Genomic DNA, 22,656 nt, shown 5'->3' on the forward strand with positions numbered 1-22,656 from the left:
GCATCTGCCGCTGATTGCTAATACCCTGCAGCTGGTGAGCTCCTTCTCCTGAAATGAAGAGCTCAAAGATGTTATAGAGATGAAGAGTACTCACCCCACCACACAACAACACATGCATGTATACACTGTCTGTAGTAGGTGTAACACTGAACCAAAAAGGCTTTAGTCATTATGATGAATGGAGAATACGTGTTTTCCATTCATCACAGTGTTTAACACTGAGCACGAGTGTTCTGCTGGTTCTTATAAATGCCTATTCATATGATGGCTTGTGTGTGTCATTTGACAACAAAATCACATTTTGAGGAGAGATAACATTGTTTTGAATGTGAAGTTTATTTTTGCAGGTTAAGTGAGGGGTTTTGCCCATTGTGTGTGTATTCTTGGATTTGTGTGTAGAGTTCTGAGAATATGAGGCATGCTTTCAGGAAATAAGTGTAAACAATTGAGAAAAACTGTATAATGCGTTGGACGTCTCATGTTGTCTCATACCACTAGGTGGTGCTTCTCCTCTTCTATTCTGTTGCTCTTTTGCAGGAAGTCAGTTTTGTGTGTGACCACGTTGACTGGAGGGCTTTCTGAAGAGAGACGTCCTGCTCAGACATCTGTTTTCTGTTTAACCATGTGTGAAAAGCACAGTTTACTGATTCTGTTCTAAACGTCTCTGTGCAATAAAATCAGGTTGGAACAGCACTTAGTTCTCTTAAGTCATTCACCATCTTTAAAAATGTTAGATTGTCAAATGAAAAGTACAAGCTGTCATCAGAACCGTCCGTTGTGCCAAATGTTTCTAAAGTTTATTTAATTTTTGAAATAATCTCTAGCCTTTTAATTCTGATTCAGAGTATAATCTGATTTTAACTCTTGTGGTTTGGATCATCAAAAATATGAAACGTTTGTGGAAACATGAAAAATCCTCAGATTAAAGCAGGAATATGAAGAGGAGAAGAAAAAAATGTATGACTTTTTGAAAGTGCCACAACTAATAACTAGACATGCTTTGTCTCATTTTATTTCCTCCATTCTGCATTAATACAACCTGGTGGTCTTTATCAATCAAGTCTTACAGATGCAGAGTTTTTTCTTCTATTTTTTTCTCCCTCCTCCAAGTTTATTTGTTCAATCTCAGGTGATAAATGAAGCGTGAAATGTGACTTTTATTGTGAAAGTGCACTGAGACTGATTATAAAAAACACCCAAATCACAATTTTTGAACCTGTGGTGTAGTTTCAGGTTCTGTCAAGCCGACACCCTTCTTATTATAACCTTCATAGTAAAACAATAGAATGGTAGAAGAATGGTCTTTATGCACCGAGCTGCTGTTCTCAGATCTTACAAACTCCCGTGATCTAAAAACAAAACGAACAAAAATGTAGTGATTTTGGGATGTCATGTCAGGAAAGCCTTTGTCATTACTGACATGAAAGTGTCATTATCAGATGTGTTTTCTACATAAACATTACAGATTATCTATGCCAGTGGGCGAAACTGTGAAGGTTTGAGCAACGTTTCCTGTGAGGACGGACACCAATCTGTTTACTGTAACTCATTTCTCAGCTTTCTGTGCTGCTAGTGAGAAACTGCTTTGATGTGCAACACATTTGGGTCAATCAGTTAAATTCACGCTATGTGCATCATGTCTGGTTTAAATCGTTTTTTTCTTTTTTTTTTTATCTCAGACACCCACAACATTATCTTTTCTTTATGATGAGTCCAGGCATTTAGACTTCCTAAACAAAAAATACCCACAAACCTTCATGAAATTAATAAGCACCATTCCATTTATTTAAATCACAAGTTCGTCTGCAATTTGACCAGAAAAAAAACCCCACATTAAAACACACAAGAAAACACTTTGTGGTCTCAGATCACACAATATTTTTGTAACTTTTACAGTGCTTTGAGGTGACTTTAATGGGGATCTTGCACTGAAATGAAAACATGAATAGAAAACAACATCACACTTTCCTAAAGGCAGTTAACCGAGCGGTCCGTGTATTGGTGGTCAACTGGGAAAGGGACTGAAAGGCTCTCTGGATGAGCCGACTGAGCTGAGCTGAAACATCTTCATCTACATGGAGGTACACCAGAGGATTGAGAGCACTGTTCAAACTCACAAGACCTCAACTTATCTGATGAGCGATGTAGACTCCGTTGTTCCATTTGGAGCATATCCTCTGTCTAGACATAACTCTCGACCACAAGTTGAGGTTCTTGAGCACGTGATAGGGTATGTAGCAAACGGAGAAGAGAAGAATCAGAGTGATCAGTAGTTTTAAGCTTTTTTGTTTCAGCATCTCATCTATGTTTTTGTTGTAGCAGAGAACAGCAATCATGTGTCCGTAGCAACCCAGTGTGACGAGGGATGGAACACAGAATCCAATCAGTGTCCAGCTGAGGCTGTACTTCAGGTAATCATCCACATGATCATCAGAGGTGGTATCAAAACATTGTTCAGACACATTTGTTGATGTTTTAGGGAAGAACATGTCAGGAAGACTTTGAACACCCACCAGCATCCAAACCGTGACCGTTATGACCACAGAGTGAGTCGTAGTTAATCTTCCCTTCACTCTCAGAGGATAGACAATAGACAGGTACCTGTACACGCTTATACAAGTCAGGAAGCCAATGCTGCAGTACAAATTCAGGTTGAAGCAGAATCTTGTAACCTTGCAGAAGACGTCTCCAAATATCCACATACTTCCCTTAAAGTAGTACACCATCAGGAAGGGAAGTGTGAGCAGATACAAGATGTCTGCAAGTCCAAGGTTAAGAACAAAGATGTTGACATTTCCCAGTTTCTTCCAGTTGAGCAGCAAAGACTTCAGTCCCCATACATTAGCAAGCAGCCCAACGATGAATACAAAGATGAAGACAGGAGGCAGGAACTTCTGTGGATAAACAGTTGGGATCATGTGACAAGCTGTGGTGTTCATGATTTCCAGATAGCAGTAGGTACGTCTTCTCCTGTAGATGTGCTGGTGTTTCCTCCAAATAGAAAAACCAATATGCCCACACATAGTCGAGACACTTCCTGTTTTAAAGGGTGCATGCTGCATTTATTTCCAGGAAACAATGTTGGTTGGCTGGTTTGTCAGATATGAAAAAAAGTGACTCAGAATTCACTTTAACTGTCTTTAGACATTTGCATCATGAGCTCTTGTACATACCGTAAATCCTCTAATACAGGCCCGGGCCTGTATTTGACTCAAGTTCATCAAGCTCCGGGCCTTTATTGGAAGGAGGACCAGAATTAGAGGCAGGCCTCTATTTCTATTTGAGCAAAATGAACTAATGGTTCGCTGGAGTTTTTGACAATTAAAATTGTGCCCACATTTTCAAAGTTAAACACATTTCTTTTAACAACAGTCGTTTTTTCTTCAGCCATCTCCCCCCTCCCCCTGCGCAGCGGCCGCAAACTCACTGATGCGCCTGCAGCCTCTCTGAGTTCCTCCTGCTCTAAACATTAAAATAATTATTTCATTTTCTGTTCCTCACTTCTGATTACCTTCAATGGTGTCTGGTTGTTGCAACCACCAGGTACAAAAACTAACTTGTTTTTATTTGACTTTTTTTCTGTCCTGCCTGTTTATTATCTTCCTGCATCTCCTCTCAATCCTAAAGAGAAACTGCTACCTGGGTTCATATATATTCACCTTATGAGTTACCTTTGAACTGCAGTTCTAAAAGATCTACCAACTGCTTAAACAGCGGGGTGCTCGCTGCTTGGCGGCTGCATCAGTGATCGGTGTGTCACCGAGGACAAAACAGGTGATGCGCCCCGATCCACAGCAGCGAAACGCTTCAGGCGCAAATAAAAGACAGAAAACATGAAAGGAAATGAGCCGACATGAACGATCGCGTGTTAAATTAGTTTTTGAGGTGGTGACACCTGATTTGATAATGTTACTGTGGCCATGCTCAGGACGCAGATGTCTGGAGCGCGTCAACAATCAGAGCTTTGCATGCGCAAGTTGGTTAAGGTTAGGATGGGGGTGAGGGGAAGGTTAAATTGCAAGAGGGTAAAGGTCACAATTTGGTTAAATGTCTGTTTTACGGCGGGTGTCAGTACCGACGCTCTGGCACAGCGCGTTGCCTCCCGACGCGCAGGAGCTCGTCACCTGCTGACAGCCTCCTCTTCGTCTCCGCACGGTTAAAGTTACCCTAGCGGTCTATCACTGGCAAATCAAAAGTGAGACGGATGACACAACCCCCCCCCCCCCCCCCCCCCCCCCCCCCCCCCGTACTTGCTTGTTACCACATTCCACCCGGCATCAATAAAATACCGGCCATTATTCACCTCTGCCGACTCCGACACCGGCCAAAATATGATACCCGGCAGTTAATCGAATGCAGGCCAATGTTAGAGGATTTACGGTAGTCAACCAAACACTGTTACAGCCCTTATTAAACATCAGAAGCACATTAATAGATTTTCTAAACTAGGAGACTTGAGCACACGTAAGGAAAGTGAAGAACACGTGCTCACAGGAAAATACTTCAGTATGGCATATTATCAATTATATCTAAGTTTTTATTTCTTTTTATCAATTATTCATTTTGACAATCAAATACGGATATAGAAAATGACAGACATTTCATAGAACAGTGTTTACCCAACAGTTCGATTGTCAAAACGAGCGTGGGATATTATCCCTGGTTCTGGGTAAAAATGTGTAGTCCAAATTTTTTGTTTCCAGCGTCCGATGCCCTTTTCCAGGATTGTAAGGATAAACCCCCTCCTGGGTTGAAATCATCATCCTGGAACTTTGTTCGTATTACTGGAACAATGAAGTACAGCAGTAGCTCAGGAGGTAGAGCAGGTAGTCCAGCAATCGGAGGGTTGTAGGGTCGATCCCGGCTCCCGGAAGAGAATGCTGCTGTTGTGTCCTTGGGCAAGACACTTAGCCCCCATTGCCTGCTGGTGATGGTCGGAGGGAGCGGTGGCGCCAGTACTCGGCAGCCTCGCTGCTTTCAGTGCGGCCCAGTGCGTTATAGCTTATCGCCACAGGAGTGTGAATGTATGTGTGTGGGTGAATGACTGGTTGTGTTGCAAAGAACCTTGTGGGGTTGTTGAACCCTAGAAGGTCCTAAAATAAAAATACAAGTCCTTTACAATTCAACATTTTCCATGTCAGGGACAAGTTGCTGGAGTGAGTGGAGGAGTGTGTGTGTGTGTGTGTGTGTGTGTGTGTGTGTGTGTGTGTGTGTGTGTGTGTGTGTGCATGGGTGGATGACTATGTTGTAAAGGGCTTTGGGGGGTTCTAGGACTTTAGAAGGCCAATATGGCCCAATACAGGCCCTTTACCATTTAGTTTAATTACCTTAGGGTCTTGGGAATGAGGAAACGATGGAGTGGGAGATCGATAGGCAGATTGGTGCTGTGTCTACGGTGATGCAGGCGGTGTTCTGGCCAGTTATGGTGAGGAGAGAGCTGAGCCGGGATGTGAAGCTCTCAATTTACCAGTTGATTTACGTTCCAACCAGAGGTTGCACTAGACATTTTTGTTGTCCATCAACAAGGTAAAAAAAAGGGTCATGATTGATTTTTTCTGCCCAACTTTCATCTTTAAAATAATAATACCGGGTAAATAAGCATTTAATATCATTTCATTTTCATTCTTTTTTAATTAATATTTAGTCCAAACAAGCTGAACAGAGTGCCCCAGTAGAAAATTTTTACTGAGAAGAACTTTTTTCACTTTGTAACGTCCAGGAATGGTCAGTTTGCATCTACAGTTTGACCTTTTCAGTGACCGCTCATCTACAGACATGAATCTGTCTCTCTGCCTCTCTTGATCTTGCAAGCTGCAGGAAAGATTCGCCACTGCGTGTTTACACTCTGATTGTCAACATCATGTTCCTTCCTCAAGGTTCCTCTCTGCCAAGCTGCGGCCTTAACTGTCCGCTTGCTTCACAGGACAAAAGAAGAACAAAAGAAGAACTTTTACAACTTATAAGTTAAATAATCATTAAATAATAATATGGCTGAATGAACAAATGTTATATGAATACTAATATCAATGTTTGATTAATCTGTGCTGAAATTACTGTGGTTCAAAGGAATTTTATTATTACAATGAAACATTTTGGTATTATGATCAGTAAAGTTAGATTTAACAAGTGAATCATTATCTACACTCATACAATGTTCATAAGATATAAATTAAAGTTAACGTCACTGCACATAGATATTTTCTTACCCACAAATCAGAGCGTCCTGTATCTGAGAAGGCGTGATGATCTGAGATTTGTTTGTTAACACCTTTTAACATAGCATGTCCTGATTGGCCATAATATGAGAATATTAAAACAGGATCACTTACGGAGTGATTCAGCATTCTGTTAGTTTGAGCAGAACTCCGGACTGGCTACCGGGGAACAACTCTCTAACCACCGCATCTCTTGACAAGCTGTCAAAAACCTGTTCAAACTACAGCTGACCGCAAACGGTTCCTTCAGATCAAAGCTGAACCAACTTCAACTCCTTAAGAGTTATTCCTAAGACTCAAATGACAACTGTTGTGACCTGAAGACATCCTGAGACCGGTCAAGTCGGCACTTCTGCGGTTTCTTCTACGGACTTCGGTACCTCTGGGGTCCCCGGACCTCAACATTCCGGATCTACCACGGGGGGTCTTCGATCAGGGTACGTAGACTCGACAGATTGCGTCTAATGTGTTTTTGATGAGAACTAACAATTGCAGACTAAATTCACTCCCACTCAGAACTCAGTTTATTCATATACGAGGGTTCTGATAACATCCCATTCACACATCATCACACCTCACATTCCATCCACTTAGATCCACTCATCACATAAAGTGTTCCCTAGTTGCCATGTTTTTAATTGTTTATAAAATAAATTCTTACTTTTTATAAACTTGACTCTCTGAATTGATACGAAGTGTGTTTGATCCCTAAAAAAGCAAAGAATCCTAGAATCTTCTGATTAAACATTCAAAGACTAATAAGGTTGATATCCTATATTTATATAGAACATCACAGCTTATTGGTCATGAGTAGAGGCAATATATTAAGCTTAAAAGCAACAATATTTAACCCTACAACTTAAAGTAGGACCATTTCACTTGATGTGGTCCCAACACAAACCTTCCTTCTACTCCACATAAACCTGAACTCTGCACATGCTTGTGCATAATCAAATGTCTCAAGGGGGCTAGTTGAAGAGTCTAAGGTCATGAAGTTCTGGACTTTTGTCTCAAATAGACTCACGGTTGTTTAAACGTTGGTGAGGCTGAATCCGCACTCCACCGCCACATTGGGAACTGGAGCGCTACTTCAGCCAAAGTATTGAAAGCAGGGAACATTTATCCAAATAAAATAACCAGAAGTCAGCAAGACTCTCAGAACAAACGGTTTCTAGACCTGACAAGCACTCGCTGCAGTGGGAGGAAATCCTCCTGTTTGTGACAGGGTGAGCATCTTGTCACTGTATCCCTATCGATCATGCGCCCTTGCTACTTGGCCACGGGGTTATTCCTTTGGCTGTCTGGTTAGCGTGCGTGACTCTCACCTGAGAGTCTGGGGATCAAATCCCGCCCAGGCCCACGTTTCTCCACCTTGCCACATGTATATGCTCTTGTGCACCAGTGGCTTCACTTCACTGGTCTGTTACAGATGCACTCCAAGCTCCTGTCCATGCTCAGCAGTGTGATGTCAATAACGTGATGCGCGGTGTCCAAATGTGAGATGATGCTCTGATGGGAATCTTTTTTTTACCTACGCGATAGATTTTGTGCATAACTTAGAACATTTCTGTGCACCTGCATTAGTCGGGTGTGAATTGCAATCTGTCAAAGTGATGGACTCCTTTCAGTTTTTTCGTCACTGTTTGTAAAAACAAAACAAAAAACAATCAAATATGGAGAATATACAGTTAAGGCAACCTCTAGGTAATGACTGAAAGAATGAGATCACAGAAACAAGCGGCCAGAATGAGTTATTTACACAGGGTGTCCGGGCTCTCCCCTAGAGATAGGTTGAGAAGCTCGGGAGGTGCTCTGAGTAGATCTGCTGCTCCTCCACATCCAGAAGAGCCAGTTGAGGTGATAGGGCACCTGGTTCGGATACCTCCTGGGCGCCTCCTCGGTGAGGTTTTCCAGGCACGTCCAACCGGGAAGAAATCCAAGGGAAGATCCAGGTCACGATGGAGGGACTATTTTTCCTGTCTGGCCTTGGAACACCTTGGGATCCTCTGGGGGAGCTGAACCAAGTGGTTGTGGAGAGGGAAGTCCGGGCATCTCTGCCTAGGCTGCTGCACCGTGGCCCAAACCCGGATAAGCGGAGGAAAATTAATGGATCTTAATTAATGGTTCTGCCATGTTTTATATTATATTTAGTCTGTGCATCAACAGATATCAGGACTGGTATGCCCAGAGAGCAGGATTAGTGTATGGTGCATAGGGGCAGTTGTTATGACACACACATGAGTGGATCATCATCACTGCTCGCTGAAGTTGTCTGCCGGTGGGGCAGCGGAAAGTGACCTGTATAGTGGAGGTCTGGTGTGGCACACAGCACCGAGAGTCAGTGCACTGTCCACAGTACCGGAGCTGGTAGGCACGAACGCTGTAGCAGCCCTGGTGCACGAGCCGGATGGGGCCCGGTGATGTGTAGCTGGCCTCGCACCGGCCCTGCTGACCCCTCTAGGAAAAACACAGGAAAATAATAAATGAACTCAGTAAACGATGTAGACTGTACAAGACAGAATGTGTCTGGATACTAAAGTTTACAGCTCCAATAACAAATTTGGAAAACAAATTAGTTTCCTAACAACATTCTAACAAAGTAGTAGCTGTAAATGTTTTGTGGAGATAAAAAAACAAAAAAATTATGAAGTGTTTCTCTCATTTGTATAAAAACCTCCGCCAATAACATGGTTCGCGCCCAAAGCAACCATCCAGTTGTCGATCTCGCCAATCCACCGCACTTCCCTGGGTCCTCCATTCATTACGCACTTGCATAATGAGAGGTGTGAGAGGTTCGCGGCTCAGTAATATCAGAGAAGGAGGTACATCTGGCTCAACTTTAGGATAAACTACCAGAGTCCCAAAAAGAAAAGCGTTATTTAAAGTCGTGAACAAAACGATGACTGGTGTTTAGCGCTATCTCGTTTTGTCCAGTATCACAGGCTTCCGGCTCCAGCAGAAGCATCTCAGGGAAGATACCGAGGGGAGGGGTGAGTGTTCCATGACCCTGTTTGTGTTCAACACCTAGCTTGTTTGCAGATTTGTTATAACAGCTTTAATGTAGTCTACATTTGGTGAAAACTACTTGTGTGAAAACTACTTGTGGCAACACATTTCACCAACCATAGGGAACAATACTGAGCAAATCAAATAAATAGAATTTGTATAGATACGTTTGGCTTTAGGCAACAAGACTATTGGGGTGAGCTAAACTACAATTCATGGTCAGAGTAAAGGAAGAAAAACATGCGGTGGCTTGAGCGCTAAACCAGCCTGCTCCAACATCAAAATTGGTGTTTTGGGTACCACACCTGCTAATTAAAGTCATAGCACCAGGCAATTATATCAGCAGGCAGTAGATTACATTAAAAATAGGAGCTTGTTTCTGAGAAATGTATGTAAGTGGCTGAATTGTGCCTATTTTTCTCACTCCATGTTTATGCTAGGTGACACTTCTAGACTGGCTTTGTTTGATTATTCAGACCACTGAAATGTCCCGTTCTTACATAATGTTTTCATAAAGTCTCTTTCTCACTGAATGCAAAATGGACAGGATCCAGTTTCTGTATGGCTTCCAGATGGACATTAATATCAAAACTAAAGTTGGCAACAAAACAAGGCAACAGCAACTTTATTTTGACATAAAACAGATACAACTTGGTGAAACCAGCTCAGTGGCCTAGTGGTAGAAGGTCCGCCCAGAGACTGGGAGACCAGGGTTCGATTCCTGGTCGGGTCATACCAAAGACTGAAAAAATGGGACCCAATGTCTCCCTGCTTGACACTCAACATTAAGGGGTTGGATTGGGGGGTTAAACCACCAAATGGTTCCCGAGCGCAGCTGTGTCTGCAGCTCACCGCTCCCCCAGGGGATGGGTCAAATGCGTGAGTGTGACAACTGATGGGACTTTAACTTTAAGCATGTTTCACTTCCTGTCTGGAATTTCTTTAACTTCACGACAGTCCACATGTGGCTTCTGGAAAAAAACACTCCATGCAAAAGCTTTCCAGACCTCCGCATCCAGCCCGTTGGATACAGCTGCTCTGATGAGTGTGTGTGTGTGTGTGTGTGTGTGTGTGTGTGTGTGTGTGTGTGTGTGTGTGTGTGTGTGTTGAGACCTCACACAAATCTGACACTTGCTTTTTTGTTTAGTTTAGCTATAGCAGGAGTATGACTGCACTATGAACATTTTAACTATGAAATCCTGCAGGTGTAGACATGCTTATCCTTGCGTTTAGAACTCACCATGGCTTTCCATGGAACAGGTTGAGTCACACGACATGGACGCACTTTACAGAGGCGAGTTTCCATTTGCAGCTTACAGGCAGGATTGTGGTTCGAGACCCGTGTGGAGAACCCCGCGCCACAATGCTGGGAACAGTCACTCCACCGAGTGCTTTGCGCCACACAAGTGAAGGCTGGTGAGTGCAGCTTCTTTAAAGGGTTAATCCTTGGCAGTGTTGGCAACAATCTGTCTGGTTTCATGGCTAAATAAAGAAAACAGAAAGAACTGTGAGTTCAGCTAAAACAATTTTCACATTGTACCAGGCTAAATGACAATCATTTGATAGTGAAAGCATTGCTAGCTTTCCTGTTGACAAATAACACACCAACTTCAAACATAAAAAAACTGCTGGATTTTGAGTATAGATTTTTTATCTCTATTCGGATGTGCAGCAAGAGGCAAGGCATTTATTTATTCTGACATTAATCTGCACGGAAACAACATTCAGCTGCCCGTGTTCTGTTCCCTTGTCCTGTGTGGAAGTAAAGCAATCAGAACTGTTGCTACAGGTGGAGCGCAACAGCTTCCACTATGATGCTGCGCCTGATATACAAATCTTTTGGTTTATTTTAAATCCCAAATGACAGAAATGGAAATTAAAAGGGATAGTAAGAAGAAATGAAGAGAGGTGAGGGGAACAAAAAGAAATAATATAAGAGGTACAATTTATCCACTTCTAGATCTTAAGAAAAAGAGAAACAAAAACAAAAAATGAAGTGAAAATAAAACCAAAATACCATAGCAACAGACAGCATATGAATATTGTTAGTTTGTAATTGTTACTAAAAGCACAACAGTAACAATTGTTTCATGGTGTCTTTATTGCCAACCACAGCCCAGTCTAACATGTCTGACAACACTGGAGTCCATACTTGTGAGAACACCTACTGAAAACACGTGTGTGTGTGTTTGTATGTGTGTGTGTGTGTGTGTGTGTGTGTGTGTGTGTGTGTGTGTGTGTGTGTGTGTGTACATGCGCTTTTCTTGCGGTTTCCCCGTAGGAGTGTCCAATGGTAAGTGTGGAAAAACATGTAGGCAAGCTATCCCCGGACATTCAGAGGTCCCCCAAGTGTGAGAATCCCATGAAGAGCATCACAACAAAATGCCCGAGGCCCCATGGCAGAATATTTACTCCCCAGTCACCTTCCGGTCTAGACAGCCATGCAAGTTTGGTTCTACCCCCTCCCAGGGCAGTCTTGCTTGCTCTTAGCACCCTTAGTGTCTGTTATTAATTCACTGTGATTATACCAAAAATTAAACTTATCTCACTTAATCTAACTGCTGAAATGTCTCCTCAGCTTTTATTGTTTTCTAGAGAACGGATTCATCACTAAATCAGCTATATTCGCTCTCTAAAACATGCAAGGAATGTGCTGGAAGCAAACTGCAGCTCCACTCCACTCCACAGCTCCCCCCACCAGCAACTTTGAAGTTGCAAGTGCGGTATTCTGGCCACAGTAGGGTCTGAGTGACATATCATTAACCCTGTAAAGGGTAATTTTAGCACATACTGGCTCAAGAAAATGATTAAAAAATATGAAAAAGTTGCAAAGTATGCACATAATGGACAGTAGAAGTGTTCCTGCTAGCTGAGGAGTCACAGAGGTTCACCGGTGCACCAAAGGGCCCAAGCATGTGTGGGCAACTCTCTCCAGAACCCAAGCAACTGGGTTTCCCCAGACCCACCCAGCAGTGACACGGCTATCTAGCAGAAAGCCATGGTTACTAGCAGAGTATTGTTTATAATTCATCTTTGTTTGTTATTTACACTTAACTCTAGAAACTAAACAACTGCCTCTTGATAAACTGCACAGAACAACTGCAGCAGAGAAACACTGTCAGATTCCACTGTGGGATTTGTTGTGTGCCCTCTGTGTCCAAATGACTCCATGATTAAGATCCAAACACAAACACACAGCCCAGGCTGTGTGTTTGTGCTAATTTTAGTTCTTACAAAAAAATGGGTCCCAACGTGGTTTGTGTGGCGTTGCCATAGTGTGACGTCATAGGCACAGATCCCCTGTCCTCTTTTTTGGAAATGGAAATATGGTCACCCTATATTAAACAAACGGTCCACCCGGGCTTTTGCGCTGCACAGAGACGCTTCGCTGCCTATGACTGAACGTTAGTTGAGAGTCAGTCTCATGCAGACTGACCAATGAAGAGAGGGCCTCAAGTGAAGACCCTCACCTCATTGGTCAGTCCACACGAGGTGGGTCAAAGGTTACCCTGAGCGGGTTACGTGATGTCAGGCATTCGAGTATTGAGTATATTTACTGCATATTACAGTAAAATATTCTGTATGTGACCATATTATGGTGATCCTTGGGTCGTGATGATGGGGCCCTTGAATATTGTTGCCCAGGGTACAACAAAGTGTTAATCTGGCCCTGCCTAGGGCCAAATGCACCCTAATTTAGTCTCTTTTCGGAGTATTTCTCTTATCCGATGGCACCATCTAGTGGCTGACAAACATATCACACAAAATGTCTGTCGCTCTGTTTTTTTTAAGATGGCGACTTCACTTTTCTGTTTATAAATGTGCTTCTGTAGCCGACAAACATCTAAAACACGTTGTTGTTTTATGAGTATTATTCTCATGTCATGCTGTGTTTTCATATATTTATATTTTAAAGACTGTCTTGTCCGTGAAAAGTTCATCAACGCCGCATCAGCCGAGGTGTTCCTTAAATTTGAAGCATCTGAGCAGTAGTCTAACGCTATTGGTTAGTTCTGGTCGGCGCTCAATTTCCTATTGCACGGAGCTCTGTCGGGCAGGGGGTGTGCTTAGTAAAAAAAAAAAAAGTCGTGTTGCTTACATTTTATCACAGTATGTGACGAGACAATTGCTTTTATGGATTTCTGAAAAACCATACATCATTTCTGAAAGTAGAAAACTCTGGAAAGCTACTTTAATGCAAAAACGCTCCAGTAAAAACACATTAGTTTTTTTTTCTAATATGATGTTAGACTCACCGCCGTTTTTTTCTTTCAACACTCCAAAACTGAGCTTAGGGCTGAGTTAGAAAAATGCTGGTCTCATCTACAGTCACTGGCCACTTTAGCAAGGTGTACCTTGCTATTGCTGACCTCCTGTTACCTTAGGTCTTCATGTCACAGATTCAACAAGGTATTAGATACGTTTCTCAGAGGTTCTGGTCCATAATAACATGACAGCGTCACACAGTTACGCCCACGATGAGAATCTCCTGTTCCAGCACCTCTCAAAGATTCTGGACTGGACTGAGTTCTGGAGACTGAGGAGGTCACTGGAGCGGGTCATGTTCTAGAAACCACCCTCACACCAGCAGCAGCAGCCTGAAGCCTCGATATAAGGCAGGTTAGATCCATGCTTTTATAGACGACACCAAATTCTGACCCGAGCATGTGAACTTTGCAGCTGAAATCAGACTCATCAGTCCAGGCAAGGTTATCTGTGTAACTGCATTGTTACATCCTCATTTGCTGTGGACAAAAGGAGCCTATAACACAAACAGTTTAACTTCAGCAAGTTGTCTTTAAAATGAAGGTGACTGAACATGTTCAGTTGCTGCCATCTGATTAACTGATTAGATGTTTCTAATTCAAAAGGTGAACCACAAAAAAGGCCATAAGCGTAGACAACAAATGAAACATCTTCACTTTCTTTACTCTTAATGCTTATTCAATTCAATTCAAATCAATTCAAAGATACTTTATTAATCCCAGAGGGAAACTAGTTTCAGTACACACAATTCAGAGATCAGACAGACATGGGCAAGACACATGACAAGAATTGGTGACTGTGGTCATTCACAACCCTGAGTCGCGCTGCCGTAATGGAGATCAGAGGAGTTTACATGAGGATTGGTTCAAGTGGAGAGAAAAAAAAGGCACTTCAGAGTTACCCTCCACAGGGAGGGCAGCTTCGCTCTGCAAAAAAAAAAAACTCAGACAGAGATGCAACAGACTTCAGACATTACACAACATAAGTGTCCACTAGGTGGGGTGGTGGGGTTGGGACTATCCACACTTCAGTTCCTGCAGCTACAATAAGCAGCGCACGTCACTTCAGTTCAGTCGTTGAGGTTTGGAGTGTGCAGTGACTCCTGGAATGATTCTTCGGCCTTCACAGCCTGAAGTCCCGCCCAGGCTGGGATAGGAGACAGAGTTGCCATAGCGACAGCATTCCACATTTCTTTTGAGGGGGGAGTATTCATTGGAGCCTTGCAGGCTCAAGGCCACCAGATTCAGATTAGAAATTGTTGTGGGGCCAGACAGAGATAATTTCCTCTCTGTCTTAGAGTTCCTTGGTCCTCAACCTCTCAAAATCCCAATAATGGCGTATATTAATCTATCCCAATCTGTGCTGACTCGTCCACTCGCTCCTTGATGGCAACCATCTTTTGTGCCAAAGCACGAATCTCGGCCAAAGTTCCAAGCTTACGATTCATCTGGACAATTGTGAGTCTGTGAATTCACAGCGCGGTGCAAACCATCTCTGAGCTCCGGGAGCAGCAGCCGTGCACCAGCACAGAGACAGACAAAGGGCCTTGAGGATACGATAGGAGGAGAGGAGGAAAAAAAGTGTCTGCACTCCCCAAATACATATTTGGCTCAGACATTACCTATGACAGATCAGTGGATCATCACAGGTTTTATTTTCAATAACAAAATGTTCCTTTGATGACTCTGCAACAGGGTGTGACTGTTTTAAAGTCCAGATGTTTTCAAAGCTGGTTTCATTTCCCTTACACCAGTCTCATGCACAAATACACTCACGCTCCTTTTAACAGAGTAACAATCACTGCACAGTTCAAATATGTATCTGTCTCTTAGCTGTGGTTTTTGTTAAACAACTCCAAAACATGGTGACTAACTGTTTTGACCAACGGAAAATGGCTTTTATTTGAACTTTGGATGTTTTCCTTAATTCCGCTGGCTGGACACACCCCAGTTTAATGCAAAAACTCAGCAGTAAAACCCTCCAGACATGACCGTTGGATTCAGTGCCCGTAAAAGTGATTTCAGGATTCTGTTATGCATCAGCGAACTGATCATCACTGTGAAACAACTGAGATGTGGAGAGTCAGCCTTACACACTGGACTCACATGATCAAAACTATGAGAATAGAAATAGAAGGAATTTTTAGGTCATACAGATTTTCTCACTGTAGAACTTGTAGATTTGGCTACTAAATATGAGGCAACAGCTTGGATTAGCACGAAACTTGGAAACAGTTGGAAGCTGAATGTGAATCCTGCACAGCAGTAAGAAAACACTTCTCTGTTTTGCCTTGTGAAGACACAGGCATACTCAGGCCCTGTCCACACGTAGCCGGGGATCTGCCAAAACGTAGATATTTTTCTACGTTTTGGCCTGTCATCCACACGAAAACGGAGTTTTTTCACACGAAAACGGATCTTTTTAAAAACTCCGGCCAAAGTGAAGATCTGCGTTTTCTCCGTTTTGGGTGTCTGCGTGTGGACAGACAAAACCGGAGTTTTAAGGTCTGCAACGTCACTTTCCGCGACAAAAAATGCTGACATCACGTGTGCGACCTGTGTTTACACTAGCCGACAGCATGGATGCCCTCAGAGCTGCGCTCGCTTTATCAATTGTCCAAGCGCTTTTTGCTTGTTTGGTTTTGCAAGCAGAATTACTGCTCCTTGCAGAAGACCACAGACGAAGGACGAGGTTAAGAACGGGGGAAGTACTGCCGCCTACAGGTCTGGCATGTCCTTAACAACGTATTTATCCGGGTACGTGTGGACAGAGTTTTTTTTAAAAACGAGGTGGTGTGGATGCAAGTTTTTGGAGGGGCGGATATTAGTTTTTTTTTTTTTTTTTAACGGCTACGTGTGGACTAGGCCTCAGTCTGTCTCCAGAGGCCATATTAAGCTAGACAGCTACAGATAGAAATATCACACAGGGTGGGAAGACAAGAGCAGGTGATTTCCAAGGGAGTGGTGCCCCGGAGAAAGAGTATGTGTACTGATGAGGTATCAGTTATTCACAGTAATTAATAATGGTAAATAATTAAGCTACTTCAAGATGACTCACATAAAAGGGTTCAAATAAGGAATTTCACATAAGAGAAAGTGTGTTGGTGTGTAATATAAACACTATAATTACTGATACTTGTAAAAATCCACTCAAACATAAATGTTTTTGTGGTGCTCACCTGTTATGGCATCCTGAATGACCGTGTTCTCAAGGTTTTCACACACCCATTCCCTGCAGCATTTTCCTGGAAGAAGGACGCGTTGTGGATTGGGGCAATCCGGAGTGGGAATAAGGCCATTTAGTGGACAAGCCGGCAAACAGGACACCCCTCCACCTCGACAGTGACAGTAAGCATCACAAGAGGGCTGGAAAGACTGGCCTTCACTGTAATGGATCCCATTGACCTCACAGCCCAGATGCTGCGGACCTGTGGAAGATGGAGTCCAGACAGGTTTGGTTTGATGTGGGAGAACATGACTCGAAGAGGGAGAGTCTGACAGATAAACTGATTAGGAGATGAGAGGACACACAGGCTCCTGTCCCTACTAAAGCCTATCATCAGAGAAACTGAGACGTCTGTTTTTGTCCACATGTGTTGCCTCTGTAGCCTGTCACGCTCAAAGAGACACCACTACAGAGTGTTTGCATCAGTTATTCAATGCCCGGATCACACAGCAGGATACTCTTTTTTTCCTGTGCCTTCCCCCCTGAAAACCTGAGCCTGGACATGATCAGTGTTGGGCAAGTTACTTCAAAACTGTAATGCATTATTTATTACTTGTTACCTCATTTTTAAAGTAATTCATTACATTACAATATTACTGATTTTAAATTGTAAGGCATTACACTACTTTTGCACTACTTTAAGTTACTTTCACCAATACAACTTCAATATGAATCTGGTAATCTGACGCTCAGTGAGCTCATGACATATATGTGGAAGGTGATGTGGTGTCTGAGCTAGGGTTGCTGTTAAAATCAGTCAGATATAATAACAGTGCTTTAAAATGATTGTTTATTAAATAAAAGCAACAACAATCTGTACTCTCAGCACGCTGCCATCTTATATTAACTGAGCAGGGAGTGAGGTGGTGGGGGCTCCAAGCCTATATTTGCCTTGGTCCCCAAATGCCTTGATACGGCCCTGGATGTGGGACTGACTTCTGGGGTGATCTGATTCTATCACATCTATAAATATTAAATGCTTATATATTATTGCTTTTCACTTGTAAAAATGTGTATTGGGGAAAAATCGACCTACTTTTCTCTTTTTAAGCACTTTGTTTTGTTTTTTTGATTTTATTTGAATAATTTCCGGCCCTTTCTCTCTCTAACCTTCCTCCATGCTGCATGTTTTCTCCGTCTTCCAGAAAAACTGTTTCCTAGATTTCCTACTTTCTAACTAATCAGCCAAAGGGATCTACCGAATGCAAAAAAAAAAATAAATAAATAAATAAGCTTAATATGCGCTGCGCTCCAGCAGCAATGAGTTGAAATTACCGGGGCACAGATTATGAACTCAGCTGAAAAGTACGTGAAGTACCAGAGAATATCTGCAGCAAAGCTGAGTCCATATATGACGTCATATATGTGGATACTAGATCTTTTTTCAGGCTTCCCGCAATTTGAATTTTTCAGACACCCACATCTTGATTCTGGGTTTAAAAATGCGTTGTAATTACCGCGTTATTGACAATCGTACCGAGTAAATATTACCATTTTCTTTCCATGTAATGCCTTACATTACCACATTACAGAAAATAGCAATGCATTACAGTAATTAATTGCTTTTGTACCGCGTTACTCCCAACACTGGACATGATTATCATTTTGTCTCTAAAGGTCTAAAGATGTCTTGTGGTTTGGTAAATGTGGTCTGGTCTGAAGCAGAAATCTAGGCTTTAATACACGTTGGAGTATCTTGGCCTGACTTTTGGGGACAAACTGCTTTTTCAATGTGATGTTTAGCCAATCAGAAAGTGAGGTGACGGAAGCACAGTCCTCATCAACCACTTCAAAGTCACGTTTTATCTCGAGAGACTTCCCATCGAAGTGAGGAATGTTTGTATGTGAAACCTGTTGGTGTGTAGTGTGTATTTGTCGAGTTGCTGCACAAGACACGCTGTAGAACCAAAACTAGCACATCTGATTGTTGATCACCGTGTGTGTGGTCTCTTATGACTGGAAAATCTGCCAACTCCTTAATAATCCATGGAAGTCAAAAACTTTTTGACTTCCAGGGAGATCACTGTCCCAATCAAGCATTCCTGCCTGGCTGCACAGACTCTAAACATCAAGTGTCTCCTGCTCATCTTCCCCAGCAGAGTTTTGTCTACTCACCGATACACACCCCAGGGTCTCCAGGGAAGCTGGCACTGTAGTCACACTGCAGACCTTGTTGTCTGTCACAGGGCAACATCTCAGTGCATGGCTCGCCTCGTTGCCGGGCGCACACCTGGCAGCACTGGCAGCCGTCCAGTATAAGCGGGATTGCAGCCGGACACTGAGGGGTAGGACCAGGACATAGACAGGGCCGGTCACACACCCGAGACACCACCTATAGGGACAAACAAACAAAATGTGCAAAGAATGAGTGAAGTTTTTTAACTGATTTCTGAAAGTGAAACTTTAGAGGATACATGTGTGGAATGGAGCCAGCAGACCTGGACATTCTCATTCATCCTTTAACCAGAGCAGAAAAGTACTAAAGATGCTTTAAAAAATGATTTTCCTCAGTATCCAGCTGGATCAAAAACAAAAAAAGATGAAAGAAACACCAGAATGGTGAAGAAGAAATATGCCTTTGAGTTCGTTCTAATGGCTGCATGTGTCCAAACTCAGGGGTTGCATCTTTCAAAGGACCCGGCTGACGTAGGGTAGACATAGGCCGGGTCCTTCATTTACCACAGACACCAGATGTGAACAGCTGTCAAAGTGCACCTCTAGCATTTGGAATTGTTCCAGATTTTGTTCCTCCAATATTACAAGAACAATCTTTTCCCCATTTTGGGAACGGCTGAAACATGAAGGCGGTGTTGTTTTGTGTTTACATTTCCATAAGACAAGAGTTTTAATCTCTAACATTTCAGAGCACTTCATTCAGTATAATGCATATTTACATGGGTATTTATCTGAAAGGAAGGTGGTAGAAGTATACACTCATTTAGCCGAACCCCCTTCGTTATCCTTACAGGTTAGTATTTTCTTTAAAATGGCAGTTCATCCTCAGAGGCGGAGCTGGCCTAAATGGCGCCCTGTGCGAGATCCCCCTGTGACGCCCCCCCCCCCCACCCCCCACCCCCCCACTTATCGCTGAGGTAAAATGAGGGTATAAATGAATTGAGGGGAGAAAAACGCTTTGTTTTCCAACGCCGTTCTACAAGCAACAAGCTTACAGCCACGGCAGGAGCAGCTTTCATGGTTGCCGCGATGTGGAAGGAGCCAATCAGGAGAGGGACCTCACATCAGCTGACGTGGGTCATGTGACAGGGAGTAGTTGATATGGGTTACACTTTGTTGTGCTTTTATTACAGAAATATTATTATTATCATCACTATTATTATTAAGAACATGCGATTTCTATGTTTTGTTTATGTATTGGTTGATGCTAAAAAAAAAAATAAGGAAATTAAATGCCGCCCCCTGCAGACTGCCGCCCTGTTCGGCCGCACATGTTGCACATATCAAGCTCCGCCCCTGCTCATCCTTCTCTGTAACATTTGTTTGGTGTTTGGAGTCTACTCTGTTTAATTCTTACTGTCCCTTAATTTAACTCCTGCTGTAAACGTACACACACTTTTTAGCGTTGTTCTGGTGTTACAATTTTTAAAATACGATTTTACTCTTAGTTTGAATTCCCCTTCCCTTTCAACAACTACTTTCATTCTTTTTTAAGAAGTCAATTATTTTTGGCTGTAAAAACTATTTGTGCAGTTTTATTCTAACAGGCCTTTTCTGTTGTTATTGGGTGGACAGCACCCCACACTTCAAATATGGATAAAGTAATGGGAGCTCTCTTGTTGAGGATAGGCTTTGATTTTCGTGAAATGCCAATTTTATCCACGTTTACTGATAGTTTGTTTTTATCAAACAACATTTTTTCACGTAATTCCTCAGTGGTCTTACCTAAAGCGATTGCTAAAGTTCATGTGTGGGAGAAAATAACTGACCAGGGATCAGGCTGAGTTGTGTTGGGAACAAACTTCTCTCACATGTGTGCATTTAGAGAAACTCAGATGGCTACATTAATGGCGTAAAGACTTTTTAAATGTTCTATAAAACATTCCTTGAACTGCTTCAATATTTCAGGTTGGCAGCAAAACACTTTTGTCTCCACTGGAGTCCAAACTCGTCATCATGCTGTTTCTCTAAACTGAGTCTGTTCAAGAACTAAAACACAACACATTTCGAGAAAGACCAGATATCCTTTTAAGCAACAATGACAACAACAACCAGTAATTAGAGTTCTTGCTTTGGTTTCTATGATGTCTGATTCTGGAGGACACAAACTTTGCGTTACTTTCACAACTTACAACACAAACTACTCAGATTGAACTAATTTGGTTCAAATGTTTTACAGGATGAGGTGTCTGACACTTTTTGTGAAGACGGATGGTTTTGTAACTGCTTCTTTTATTTAAAAACATAAAATTCCTACAAAGACTAAAACATGAATGATTAAACCGTCCACCTTTCTGCTAAAAGAAAACCCCACAGGAGCTGACTGACCCACCGTTAAACACTTTAATACAGAAAACTACATAAACAACAGCCGGCCTCACCTGTGCGACCCCAAACAGCAGCATGGTGAAGGCAATACGTTGGTCCATGTGGGATGGAGCTGCTGATGGAGGATGGGGTAGTGCAGCTGGAATAGCCGATTGCTAACTGCTCATTCTTGTGCTTGCTGACATTTATAAAGTCTGGACTCTGATGTCACAGGCTGACTCCCGCGTAAACAACCACCCAACAAGCATCAGAAATGTTTCACATTCCTCCTCCCTGCTGCCCCACTCCTCCCTCTCTTCTCCAGATTTGTGCCACAGTGGGTTTGCACAGCTCCACATGAGTCAAGAGGAGGAAGAGCACGCTAGCTGAGCTGTCTTTGAATTAAATAACATCCAGAAATTAGCGGTGAGAGTTCTTATTTATCCTCCTGATGTTTTTGTGCAGAACAAATGCAAAAAATTCTGAAAATGGGACAAAAGTACATTTTTTGTCAGTAATTCAACTCAAAAGGTGAAACGGATGTATGAGATAGACTAATTCTAGATATTTTAAGCCTTTAGTTGTTATAATTGTGATGATTGTGGCTTACAGCTGATGAAAACCACACATTCTACATGAATATTCTCGGCTCAACGTGTCTAACGAGTCCCACACACCTGCAAAAAGTTCCTGAGCCTTTAAATGGTCTCAGTCTAAGTTGGATTACTGAAATAAATGCATTTTTGCACCATAATTTAATTTTCCCCCTGTAAATCAAACTTAGCTGCTCAGCTCATTTCAGCTAAATCCAAAGAACCAGGTTCTTCCAGGATTCATCTTCTGATCATGCTCATGAATCACAGTGAAAGAATTAAATTCTGATTACAGGAAAAAATCTAAATCATGATGTTCTGTTTGCTATGACTGAGGTTGACAAAAAAAAAGTAGAGGGCGACAACGTCCTCTGCTGCCCGCAGATAAACGGAGAAGGAAGTGACGCGCCACCATCAGCGTCAGCCTGAAGAAGCCGGCAGCCGTTGGCGAAACTGTAGCGTCAATAACAGGTAACAAAACCGTTTCTGTGTTTTATAAAAGAACGACAACATGGAATTAGAAATAATGCACAGCAAGAACACACCTAAGATATAAAAAAAAAGGATTTACAGAATTTCAGCCCTCAAAGTTTAGTAAGTAAGTAAGTAAGTAAGTAAGTAAAAGTTTATTTATAGAGCGCCTTTCACAGATATAAATCACAAAGCGCTGTACAACATGAGTAAAATCAGGGCAAATACCTCAAACCAATAAAAACATCATAAAAACAACAGCAGTGACAACAATAGTAACCAAAATCAGGAGTAAAAACAAAGTCAAGGTGTGAACAAGAACAAAGCCATCTTTTAGAATATTTAGCGGGGGAAAGCCTGGATGAAAAGGTGAGTTTTAAGATGTTTTTTGAAGACCT

At 42.4% G+C, this 22,656-nt stretch overlaps 2 protein-coding genes across 2 annotated transcripts; both read right to left on the bottom strand.

Moving 5' to 3' along the window:
* Positions 1-241: 241 nt before the first annotated feature.
* Positions 242-4,216, bottom strand: LOC129164722 (P2Y purinoceptor 1-like). The gene has a single exon (XM_054745738.2). It carries the CDS (start codon positions 3,060-3,062, stop codon positions 2,124-2,126), a length of 939 nt encoding a protein of 312 aa, XP_054601713.2. The 5' UTR covers positions 3,063-4,216; the 3' UTR covers positions 242-2,123.
* A 39-nt stretch (positions 4,217-4,255) lies between these two features.
* ccn5 (cellular communication network factor 5) lies at positions 4,256-21,994 on the bottom strand. Its single transcript, XM_015967010.3, has 5 exons — positions 21,269-21,994; positions 18,828-19,044; positions 16,666-16,914; positions 10,462-10,703; positions 4,256-8,672 (listed from the first exon to the last, which is right to left on the bottom strand). The coding sequence occupies exons 1-5, from the start codon at positions 21,314-21,316 to the stop codon at positions 8,385-8,387; spliced, it is 1,044 nt and encodes a 347-aa protein (XP_015822496.1). The 5' UTR covers positions 21,317-21,994; the 3' UTR covers positions 4,256-8,384.
* Positions 21,995-22,656: the final 662 nt, after the last annotated feature.

The sequence above is a fragment of the Nothobranchius furzeri genome, chromosome 15, assembly GCF_043380555.1.
Source record: "Nothobranchius furzeri strain GRZ-AD chromosome 15, NfurGRZ-RIMD1, whole genome shotgun sequence".
NCBI lineage: Eukaryota > Metazoa > Chordata > Actinopteri > Cyprinodontiformes > Nothobranchiidae > Nothobranchius > Nothobranchius furzeri.